General features: G+C 44.0%; 1 protein-coding gene across 1 annotated transcript; it reads left to right on the top strand.

Annotated features, from left to right (window-relative positions):
• The first annotated feature begins 572 nt into the window (after positions 1–572).
• Positions 573–12,346, top strand: SLC31A1 (solute carrier family 31 member 1). The gene is made up of 6 exons (XM_042878874.1): positions 573–719; positions 944–1,005; positions 5,449–5,601; positions 7,713–7,785; positions 8,178–8,346; positions 8,967–12,346. The coding sequence occupies exons 3-6, from the start codon at positions 5,494–5,496 to the stop codon at positions 9,166–9,168; spliced, it is 552 nt and encodes a 183-aa protein (XP_042734808.1). The 5' UTR covers positions 573–719; positions 944–1,005; positions 5,449–5,493; the 3' UTR covers positions 9,169–12,346.
• Positions 12,347–12,389: the final 43 nt, after the last annotated feature.

Raw genomic sequence — 12,389 nt, 5'->3', positions numbered from 1 at the left:
TAATTCTTGCATATGGCTTTCTCCCGTTATGCCACTTGTGTTGTGTGTAATAGCTGCCAAGAGCCGGTCCCCACGTGCTACTCATTTGACTGCATCTCCTGGTAACATCCTCACTGCCTGCAACCCCGCTGTGCTTCACATTCTTCTTTTGAGGATGAACACAGCGTGCTGCTGGTGATGTTTGCCCACCATATCCTGCACTCAAGCCAGACATCCTTCAGAGTCTTCTTCCTTTTAGATCTTCTAAAGCTTACAGGGGGAACGTGCCCTCTGCCTCTGTGTCTGTAAGGCACAGTGTATTCTAAAGGGCAATCTTTAAAGCTTGGCACAGGAGAGCTCTGGCTGGTTTTGCTGGATTCCCTTGTAGTACCAACAGGTTGAATTTGTGTGTTCCTCAGGTGTGCCTCTGAGCAGCTCTGAAGTGAAGCCTGAGATCCTGAAGGAGGAGCAGTAGGTCCACAAATTAGGAAAGGAAGTGGTTAAAGTTGTCCAGGTTGCCAGGAAATGGAATTGACTGCAAGCAGTGCTTAGGTCTTACGACAAGCTTGGGCCATTCAGTGAAGGCCACAGGCAGAGCCAGGGAGCCGTGCTGTAGCGTCTGCAGATGCTCTGCTTCCCCTCCCACCTCTGCTTACTGCATCGGGGGGAAAGAAAAAATTGGGCTTGAGGCTGTGAGCTCAGAGCTAGGGTAACTCAACTAGTCTGCCAGCCGGACTGCTGTGAGTAGAGCACTGATAACTTTGGGCTGCTTTTTCCATTACTTACGTCTTTCATATGTAGCATTCCTTTGTGTCGTGCAGGAGTGGGCACTACGTGATGTGCAAGCAAGAGATCTTTGCCTTTCCAACTTGCTGCTTTTAGTATTCTTCTCTTGGATTTCTCTAGAGTGTTTTCATTTTAATTGTCAGTATAGCTTACCAGATATTTTTCACTTCTTGTTCAGAAGGAGAGAAGGACCCCCTGGCCCAGTTCTCACTATCGGAAACACTGTTGGAGATACGTTAGGTAAGAATCACTCCAGCAGAGGAGCAGCAGGAATCCGGAGGCTTCTACGCAGAGCCAGCTGATCGGCAGGGCTGTCCTGTGTGCTGCTGCTGCAGGGAGCCCCTGCAGCCAGCACTCTGCTGAACGACTCACTGGTGTGAGAGAAGCTGGAGAGGTGTTATTTGGAGATTCAAGTCCTCTTGGGCAAAGCCAGTGGAATTAGTTTTATTTCTTCCTTTTTCAGAACTGGCGTGGGAAGGATAGGGCACTGCTTTGAAGGGAAGAGTTTGCTGCTGTAGTGAGCAAAATTCATCTGTGTATTCATCTAGGGCTCCGTCGTTAATCCTATTAGACTTCTGCTTTGGAAAGTGGCTTCGTTCCTTTTGAATCTTACTCTAAGGAAGCTCTGTGTATTGAGTTTCAGGCTGAGCTGGCTTGTAAAGCTTTCTGGGAGTTTGGCAGACCCTTCCCACGGTCTGTCCTGTTTCTGCATGTCTTGTGTTTCTTATTAAAAGCTGCATCACCTTTGGGTAGCTGGAAGGCAGTTTACCGTGGAAAAATATGACTTGATGATTATACTAAAATTTGGCAGAATTCTGGATTAACTCCAGAGCAAAGCCACAGTAGGTTGGGAACCTATCATAGAGTGTATATAAAGGCAGTTGTCTTATGGCTGAGACCTGCTTCAGAAGGCGGCTTTATGTTTGGCATCTCATCAGGTCCAGCTCCTTTACCCTGTTTCTGTTGTGTACTGGCACAAGATCCCTATCTTTCCTTCATTTCTGCATTTCCTGAAGCTGCTACCGTGGCTTCCCTGTGCGCATGAAACTGGAGAAATGTTTGCAATGGGTGAAAGTTAGTTCTGATGCTGAACCTGAGCTGATAGTTTGTTATTGCTAGATCCTGCTCCTGTCTGCAGGATTCTCCTAAATCATACTGGTTTGCTGAGCTGTGAAGGTGGCATTGCAGTTGGGGGTACGAATCTCAGCCTATGTGCTGAGGTCTACCAGCTCAAAGCAGCACAAGTCCTGCACAGAGCTCTGGGTTTGGCTGTTTTCCCTGAGAACTGGAGGGGTCGCAAAATGCAGGCTGTGGCTTCTCTGGTCTGAGACAACAGCGCCCAGAGGGAAAGAAATCCTGTGAAGAATTTCCTCATTCTTTTGCCCTGTCCCACCCTGTTTGTTCTCTTATGCAGTAGATTACTGCAAAGTGAAAAGTAATCTTTGTGTGTGAGTGTCCCTGGTTACAGTGCAGCACTGAGGCAGGTGTACCATATGGTCTGCACCCTTCAGGTGCGCAAACACTGAGAAATGCTGGAGCCTGGTGCAGCCTCTGTCTGATCCAGGTCCCCTGGCCAGGGTGCTCAGGAGCCCGCCCCAGTGCCTCTTTCCTTCTGTGCAAACATGAAACAGGCAGCAGTCGAGAGATCAAGTCATCTATTCAGACAAAAATACCTAATGCTGAAATGTTGAGTTTGCACAAGACTTAAACCTATTTAGAGAATTTGCTGCAATAGAAACTTGCATGTTTGTGGGTTTTTTTTTTCTTCCCAGTTCTGGAGTCGACTTGGTAAAAAATGGTGACTTTGTTTCATGGCCAGCACAGCTCCGTGTCAGTCAGCTCCTCTCTGCTAAAGCAAACCAGAGCTTTGTAACTTGAAATATTTGCCTTTAATCTGTTCTTCCTGCTGTCCCAGATACTGTTTTTTACCCCAAGATACAGTTACAGACCTGCCAGACTATAACTCACTGGGTTACTCCACTGGACGTGATTTAGTTTTAAACATAGTTTTTGTCCACATGTTATCAGAACAGGTAGCAGAAAAAAATGGCTGCAGTGTCTCGGTGTAGGTTATGTTCTCTTACATTACTTAATTCCCATGCTTTTCAGTATCTCACAATGTGTCTTTCAGTGGTAGGTAACTGCAGCGGGGAGATGGATTTGGTGTCAGAGCCCCAGTGTGGAAAGTTGCTATGCTGGTGAGCGTCAAGCATGGCCTTTCTAAGCTGTACAGGACCCTGCCCAGCCACATGTGAATGCTGCCCTTGTTGGTAAGGCTAGTATTCTGTAAATATTTAGAGAAGGCACATGTTGTTTTTCCTTTTCTGAAGACCAGTGACGGTAAATTAGGAAAAACTGGACAGAAACCAACCACAAAGGGAGTTTTTAGCCTGGTAAGAAATAGCTTCTGTGGAACCTGTGGAGTTGGAAAGAAGTGTAACATTCTGAAATGAATGAATAATAAAACTGGACTGTAGTCATCAGTGAGAGCGTGTAACAGCCAAAGCAGAAGCTGTGGGTCAGTCAACTGAAAGAAGAGGGAAGAGAGATTTGGGCCAGAGGAGAGTGGAAGTTCTTGGTTTACTTCATTCCTCTCATGGGACTTATCTTTGATCTCACAGTTTAAACCATGTTGGCTGCTCTTCCTTCTCTGCTGCAGAAGATGTTTTGAAGCCTGTGTATCTTGGCAGATGATTCTTTTTCCAGCTGTTTGTATTTTGGAACTTCAGTTCTAGCTCTTGAGCATTTGGTCTCAGAAAAAAAATGGGATCTTAAAAGCTTTGCTATGTGAAATTTGTGCTGTTTGCTCTGGTGTCCTTTGGTAATGCTTATCTGTGTCAGGTGAGCTGTTTATTGCATTAGTCTATTTTTTTTCTTTTTTTTTTCCTCCTCCTGAACATTTTTCTGGGCTGTTTTTCTGATCTCAATGTCTAAGTAGAGATTAGAGATGATAATAGGTACAAGATGTTAGCAGAAGTACGGACAGGGAATACATTCTGCTTTTAGGCAGGACCAATAGACTATGAGGTAACTTTCCAAGCAAGTTGTTGTGAAGGAGCCTGATGCAGTAAGAGATATGCTGCAAACTTTATCTGCACAGAGATGCAGAAAATACCTGAGCCACCTATTGTGGATACAGCTAATACTAGCTGACTTGAATGCAAACAGATGCCTAATTCCATTCATCAATGCTAGTGTTTGCAAGGAGTGTTAGTTCTTTCTCTTGCTTCCTGCACTGTTAACATAGCTTCCTTGTTCTCCTCAAATCTTCAGCTTCTCTCATGGCTCTTTAACTCCAAAGCCTTCGGAGGCCACCTCCTGTCCCTTCTGCTCTGCAGGGACACGTCAACAGTCCTGAGTCCCCAGCGATTCCTACACAGATCTGTTGTAAGGTCACTGTCACAGACTGAACCAGTTCCTCTGACAGCTCCTTGCTGTTTGGGTTTTTCGTTTGCTAACACTGCTTTCAGTTTGGAAACCTTTTCTAGAGTTTCACTTTGTATTCTCAGTCTGAACCTATCTGTTCAAACACCCAGTGTCTTTTAGTTACGATGCTCTTTTCTCTGCAGAGATCATTTCTCTAGAAGGACTAGAGTCCATCTTATCTCTCTCCTCTTTTTTTTTTTTTTTTTGTTTTTGTTTTTGTTTAATAACAACTTAATCAGACAATGTATCTGTACTTTATGATTTCATTTGATTTTACCTGTGATCTGTGCTGGGAGGGCACATGGAGTTCCAGACAGGGTCCAGTACAGCAGTGTCAGTACTTACCTTCAGTGATGTCTGACCTGCACTTTCTGTCACTATGATGAATGTGCTGTTTCAGGACTGACTGGTATTCCCACATTGTTTTTCCTGTTGCTGTTTCTACCTGAAGAACTTTCACTTCACACCAAGAATCATTACAGGTTATCCATCCCAGGTTGTGCTGGGGTGCAGACTGAGAAGCCATGGGCACCTCTTGGCGTGCTTTTATTTTTGATGTAGTATGTCCAGATGTACCTGATTTGCAGTAACCTGATAAGGGATTTAGACTGTCAGCCTTCTGAGTGTTTCTCTCATTGTGTGTAATGTGATTAGAGGGGAGATGTGACAAAGTAAAGCTTATGGAAATGCAATTGGATTGCCTCTGGCTGTTGCAGACCTTTGCCTGGCTGTAGGTCTTGTACCACCTAACATAATTTCTTTGTTAAACATGTTCCCAATAAAAGGCATAACTGTCAATTAAGAGAAATACTGTAACCTGATCCTTTAGTATATGCAATTTAAAATGGTGCTTGAGATATTTTTTGCCATTTGCACGACTGCAATTGAGAAGAGACAGGGCTTTTTTCTTCTGACAGATAAGAAATGTTCCTTTGTGCTGAGCACTTGTCCCCTTGTGCTACCTCAATCACATTAGGCTGTTTTTCTGGCAAGAATGTTTAGGATGGTGCAGCAGCAGCACAGTGCTGTAAAGCTGCAAGGGACACACCTCCTTTATATTGTTCTGCTTGCTTTGCTGTATGTTCTCTAGTTGGAGTCCAGGACCAAGGGGGTGCTCCAGAAATTTATTCCTAGGCAGTAGTTCTTAGGCAATATCTTGATGGCTTAGAGTATTTTCTCTTTCCATAGCAGCAAAGAAACCATACTCTGCTTAGACAAGTGTTGCTTCCTATTAGATTTTTCCCCTTTGTTTTTCAGGGTCCCATTTTTCGACGTGCCTTTTTGAATGCCTCTGCAATAAAGATGTCTCACCACATGATGAACAGCTCCACGTTGCCGACCACACATCCTGAACATCACCATTCCACAGCGTCTCCGGGAGGTGGTCATGGATCTGGGATGATGATGATGGTAAGTGGTTAGTCAGCATTAACCTCAAGCTTTTACTTGTTTGTGGTTCAGGGTAACTTGTCTTGCTATTCAGAATTGGAAATTTAACTTAGCTGTGAAAAGCATGAATCAATCCAGTTAAACACAAGCCCTGTTGTGGTTCTTTGATGGTGAAGGAGTGGTAGGAAGTGCTGTGCAACATGAAATGTATTTCAGAACTGGGATCCTACAACAAAACGCTCTTCAGCGAAAACCTTTCTAGCAACCAGTCTGGGATCTGCTCTCTAGCAAACTAACAGCAGAACAAAGCAAACATTTTCCTGCAAGAAAAGGAGATGGTCGGAGTTTGCCTGGGCTATTAGTAAAAGCCTTAACCAGCACTGAGAGGAATGCACATTGTTGTAATGGATTGTGTTGACCTGCAGGCAAAAAAACTGCCTGCCCTTTTTCTCCTGAACTGTAGCACCTGCTGGGCTTGTGGAGCAAAGTGCTTCAGGGCTCTCTGCCACATTGGCATTAAGGGTGTGTCGGTCCTGAGTCCTGCTGCTCTAGCTGACTTTGATTTAAGCAAGTTCAGACTTGTGCATGCTGGCATTACTAAAGCTTTGCAGAGATGCTGGAGTTCCCATGGAGGTGACTGTAGGATCTGTGCCAATGAAAAAGTTCTAGGTACTTTTTCAACTATCTCCCTTTTTAAAATATCTTTGGAGTGAGTCTGAGATTATTAAAACATGGCTTAAGCTCCAAAGGGAGGGGAGAGAGTGTGCATTTCAACTTAAAAAGAGAACATGCTCCAAAATATACTTTGTAAACCTTCATTTGAAGTTTGCTTGCCAGTCGTATGTCCCAAAGAGAAGCACTGTTGCTTCTTCTATTGCAAGCATATCATAGGAAGAGAGGAAAGGATTAGAGCATCCTTCCTCTTTGTGAGCATGGTCCTGTGCAGAGTCCAGTAGTGCTGGAGGAACTTGCATCATCACTGGTGGCTCCTCTGGAAGAGTCTCAAGAGCTCCTCAAGAAGCTCACCACGCAGTCTTACAGCTACGTACTGGCATTCTTCAGTCTGTTAACTTCTGAGCAGTTCTTTACAAGTATTAGGTGTGTATCTTCAATGGATAATTGCTGGACCCTGACTGCAACTGAAAAGTCTGATTAAGCACATAAGATTTTGAGTTGACATTGCTCATAAAATGGAGAGGGAAGGAAGTAAATAGGTGCAGCATCCTAAATCATCGAATGGACACATTACTGTTTGCATATTTCCATTCCTCACTGGCACCAAGTCACAAGCTGCGCTTCAGCTGCGGTGTTTGTGCACCTGGGCTGTCGCACTTTTTTGTGAGCTTTTTTCTTTTCATGAAAAATATTTAAGTGATTAAAGAAATGGTTGTTTTATAGTCACTTCTGCACTGGGGTGATGAATGTCTGTTGTCCTCAAGACGTGCTGAGCTGCAGTGTATTTACCCAGATGGGAAGATTATATGGACTGTGGCTGACCTGGGATTGCATCCCCCCTTCTCACAGTATTCTCTGGCTGGGTTCAGGAATTCTTATTTTCACCCGGGGGAGGCTCTGATCCCGCTTTTTATGTTTTTTACTAATTATTGTCCCTTTATTTAGGCCTCTCCTTCTCCCATAGGGTGTTGAGGGGTTCCATGGAGAGATGATAGTCTGCTGGCACAGTGCAGGAACGGGCCAGCAGTGAGCTGTCCAAGCCCTTATCTGTGTGAGCTTATGTGAAGCTGCTGGAGAACTGCTCTGTACTCCAGCCAGTGAGAAGTCGTGGAAAGGCAAGGTTGAGCTCCACAATGACATTCCCAACTCCTGAATACTGCTGTGCTGAGGAGAAAATGAGCTTAAAAAGCAAAGAGAAGGGTCTTTTCTATAGCAGGTACCTTGGAGGAACATGCGTACTGCCCAGGGCACTACATAAAAGAGCTTCCCACTAGAACTGGAAACTGCAGTGTCTTCAGCCATTTCTGTGCTGTGTCTGTTCTTCAAGTCGGTCTTGAGACCAGCTGAAATGATTTAAATTCTTGTCATAGCAGCAATAACCTTTGCTGTATTTTTGTGAGCTCCATCTCAGCATGAGCTATTCAGGCTCATCTGTATGTTCTCTGTGTCTTGGGCAGGCAATGACTTTCCACTTCAGCTACGAGAATGTGCCCTTGCTGTTTTCTGGTCTTACAATCAATACTCCTGGAGGTTAGTGACACTGCTTTGTCTGTTCCAAATAAAATAATTGCAATTACATTTGAATGTTGCTGGAATTACCTTGTTATGTGAAAAATATCCACACATGCTGCAACAAATCTGTTTTAAATGGTACGGGTTGGGGGAAAAAAAGGAAGGTGTTTTATGTAGTTCCAGAGTTTGACTTGTCTTCCTAGCTGAAGTGGTTCTAGTTCCAATTAATGGGTGAAATTCCAGTTAGTGTGTGGGTTAAACTCACTTTTCCCATCTGCATGTGTATGCCTGGTGCCCAGCTGTGAACTGCAGTGTGGCATGGTTGTTGAATCACATGGTGTCTTTTCTGACGTGTTCCGAAGCAAACCTCTTCTGTTGCACAGATAGAATAACACTTCCTCTTTTGTCAGAAATGGCTGGTGCTTTTGTGGCCGTCATCTTCCTAGCCATGTTCTATGAAGGCCTTAAGATTGCCCGGGAGTGTCTGCTCCGCAAATCCCAGGTCAGCATTCGCTACAACTCCATGCCAGTGCCAGGTCCCAATGGCACCATCCTGATGGAGACACACAAAACTGTTGGGTAAGAATCTAGCTTCCTCCTAAGACAAATCTCTTCAGCACCTGAGAAGGGCAAAAACTGAGACAGAACAAACTTTATGCTCTCTGCAGAGTAAATTACATTCAGGCTTGGATGTTGCTTGAACTGCTTGGCTGCCCAGGATGGAGGACAAAACAGGGAAAGCGGCAAGGAGCCAGATGAGCTTTTAAAGAATACATTTTGGGGAGCTCCCAGGAACAGAATTTGGGTGTTATCACTAGTGACGGGCAGAAAATACTTACAATTCTCCTGTTGACAGCATCTACTCAGGAAAAAAAAAAAAAAAAAAAAAAAAAAAAAAAAAAAACACTCTGCTTATTTATGAAGGGAAAGATAAACTTTAGAAGTTTTGTTTCTCAGCTAAAAGTTTTGTCATCACAGTGAATGCTGAATTTCCCTTACTGTTGATAAGCTTTGTGGAGAAAAACACAGTTACAAGTGACAAATGCATGTAGCAACTTGTCCAGACTGCTTTATCTTCTCTGCCATTTCACACCCACCTTGGCATCTCATTAGCCCAAGAGCTAAGTTTTCTCATAAGGAATTTGCATTCTGTGTCTCATGGATGGATGCTCACTGTTCTTTGGGTTTTGTGTTCTCAGGCAGCAGATGCTGAGCTTCCCTCACCTCCTACAGACTGTACTGCACATCATTCAAGTCGTGGTCAGTTACTTTCTTATGCTGATCTTCATGACATACAACGGATACCTCTGCATAGCCGTGGCAGCAGGGGCAGGGATGGGTTACTTCTTCTTCAGTTGGAAAAAGGCAGTTGTTGTGGATATCACTGAGCACTGCCATTAATACTGGAACTGCCCAGAAGCCCCTCCATCCCACTGCTCTCTTAAAATGCAGCCATCATGAAGACTGGATCATCCTAAGCTGAAAGAAAAGACATAACAAACGTCTGCTGGAGTTCACCACAGGTTCCTAGCTGGGGTGCAGGGATGTGAGAAACTGGGATATGCAAGACCCCCATGCTGCAAGTGGGCAGCTCAGGAGTCCCACATTAGCTGTCCTTGGCTAGAATTTGCTTTAGTCTCAGATTATGCCATGACAGAAATGTAGAGTTTATTCTTTTTTTTTTTCTGTTTTTTTTTTTTTTTAAAGAAACATTTTATTCCTAAATTGTAAATGCTTGTCTGTGAGGATTTTATGAACAGTAGTTAAAAATGGGCATCACCAATGGAGCCAATGTGTGCAAATGGCTATTTTGTTTTTTTAATATGTACACAGTGCCAGTGGAGATTTCCCTGCCATTGTGGCTTTTGGGGCCAATGACACCTTCTAACACAGAGGTTTGCAGAGGAAGACGTGCTGCTCATCAGACACACTCAGGTCTGTTCCAGTGAGTGAGAACTTGGACAGAAGTATGTGAGCCCTGTGCTCTGGAGGGTCGAGATGAGTCTGTCCTCCAAGCCCACCACAGTATGAATGTTGCTAGATTTCAGATGCATTTTACTCAGTGGTTTTACTCGGCTTCAAGTGCTAACATTTCAGTTTGGCTGCTTTCACATCCAAATCGTTGCATTGTATGGGGTAGGTGCAGGACAAAAATTGCATATTTACAGGGCAAGAAGATTTTAAATAGACCAATGAACCTGTATTAACTTCAGGTTCGGTTGCACCTGAATGTGTCTAGAGCTAGACTTCTAGCTTACTAATACTAATTCTGTAAATGAAGCAAGAGATAAATATTAATTTAATTACACTAAAAGCTAAAATGTCATAACAGGGTGTTTCTTGAGTAAAATGAGTGAAATAAAATAACTGTGTTCCTGTAAGAGAGAAATTTGAGGAAGAGAAGAAAGAAACATTGGGTCTACAGCAGTCCTTTGTTAATTCAGTTAATTTGGAGTTGCTTGGGCTGATTTAAAAAAAAATGAATGTCAAAAGTAAATGACTCCTTAGTAATCATGCTGTGACTTTGTTAGCTCGGAGGTGCAAGAGGTGACAGTACCAATGGTGGGCACCTGTAGTAGCACAGTCAAGAACTTTCCGTTCAGGCTATGAGCTTTACACATTTCACAGGCAAACCAGGGTAACTTTCTGGATGGGTGAGGCCCAGAAATTGCTTTGGGAGCAGTTTTGTTTTAGCACTTAGTTGTTAAACTGCTCGTGTTGCAGAAAGTTAGAGTACAGTGCAAAGCAGAAGACTGTTCTGCCCAGGATGCCCAATTTCTGCCTGTAAATGGCAGAAAAGGGGGATACTGGTATTTTTTAGATGGCTAAGGTAAAACAGGCACCACTTGGACTGATAACTAGGATGTGCCATGTGAGAACAGGAAATCCTTTTAAGTGTCTGGGCACATGCAGTAGCAGTTCTTTTCTCTGAAGGTGCTACTAGTCACACTGTTACCAGCAGCAGAGTAAGGAAATCTGACCTTTGTGAAGAGGGGTTTAGGCTCCTTTAGCCTGTGTGCCTTATGCAGCCAGGCCCAGCCTTCTGTCTGTGCTGCTCCTGCTGCCACCAATGGAGCCTAATTTCTTTGCAAGGCAGCAGGAAATCTGTGGCTGCTGCTGCTGGGCATCCTGCTCAGCTCTTGAATTGCACCGCCTCAAGTTAGCCTTCCTGTGGGTGGCCCCAGGCATTTAATTGTCTGCCTTGTTTTCTTTGGGCAGTGCAAATACTGAACAAAGGAGAAGAATTAAAAGCAAGCTCAGCTTTATAGTTTCTTTCTGTAGCAAATTTGCATCCGAGTGAAAGAAGCTTTCACAGAAAAGTTCTGGACACCTCCTGACAATAGGAAAAGCTCTTCCAGATCTCTGGAGGGAGTTATGTATAGAGCAGGCCACAGGACATAGGTAGACCATAGGATGCTCTTTTTTCTGCATCTGTCACAAAGGAAAAACCTGAGTCTCTAAGCAATCCTATTTCTCTGTGAGAGTGGAATACAGACTCTTCAATCTCAGTGTGTGAGCTGCGAGGACATCTTAGTGCCTGTGAGTGAAACACAGCAGAGTGTTGGAGTTGGCTGTGTTCTGAAAGAGGGAGAGACCTGTCCTGTAGAGACCTCATCTCTGGTTTGAGTTTAGAGCTGATGTTCTCAGCACCAGTCTGTGGTTTTCCTTGAACAAGCTGTTGCTGTTGCAGGGATGTGTGACTGTAGTGTGTCATGTACCTCTTCCTATATCATTCTCTAAAATAAAACTTCTGCTTGACTTGATCTTGCTATCAGTGAAGCTTTTTAGCCACCTTTCCTTTTGCATTCAAGTGTCCAGACTTGAATTCTCTGATTATTCCAATCAGAGAAGGATAAATTGGGGACTATGCAATAGCTGTGGCTTTTACAATAGAAGTTCAATTCTGCTAGCTTTTCTGCATCATTGTACGTGCATCCTCCCTTGAAATCATCTCTCTCTTGATGAGTAACTGTTGACAATCCAGAAAAGCCATGTACCTCCCTGCACCCCAGCCTCCCTCAGGCCCACCAGATGCCATCAGCTGCTCTGTTGGCCCAGGCTGCTGTTTGCTCCCCCAAACTGAGCAAAACCTGGCCACCCTGATGATGACTTGCACTGACTACGTTTGATGCAGTCCTGGCCTTTATGCTGGCTGTATTTAAAGCTGTCCTGTTGTTAACACTAAACTTGTGTTGAGTGGTGCTTGGAGGGAGATGAGGACTCTAAGTAAATTCTATTTGTATGCCAATATATGTAGCATGCTTAGAATGTGATTCCCGTGTCTGTCTCTGCGCGCACCCTGATGTTTTGTCCTGACACGCTGTGCCTCTGGATTACCAGCTTGGAAGAAATGCACAGGGTATCCAGGCTGTGTTCATCTGTGGGCTTCTGTTGTTTTTCTCCCAGTGCCTTCTCAGTTGGTCTGGAGCCAGTCCCAACAGATCCAAAAGGATGATAGTTTTGTTTACAGTGGTCTGTCACTTTTGATTTTACTCTTGCTCTTTGTGAAGGTAACTTGTCTAGTAACATATCAAAGATCTCCTGTATATAATTAACTAATAAAATAGATTGCATTTTATCGATGTGTGTTTTAGAATCAATCATTAATGCAGAGACTGCAG

This window comes from Lagopus leucura, unplaced genomic scaffold (genome assembly GCF_019238085.1).
Source record: "Lagopus leucura isolate 7727_CA_CO unplaced genomic scaffold, USGS_WTPT01 Super-Scaffold_100022, whole genome shotgun sequence".
NCBI classification, from domain to species: Eukaryota; Metazoa; Chordata; class Aves; order Galliformes; family Phasianidae; genus Lagopus; species Lagopus leucura.
Note: the sequence above shows the minus strand (reverse complement) of the source record. Positions and strands in the feature narration are given on the sequence as shown.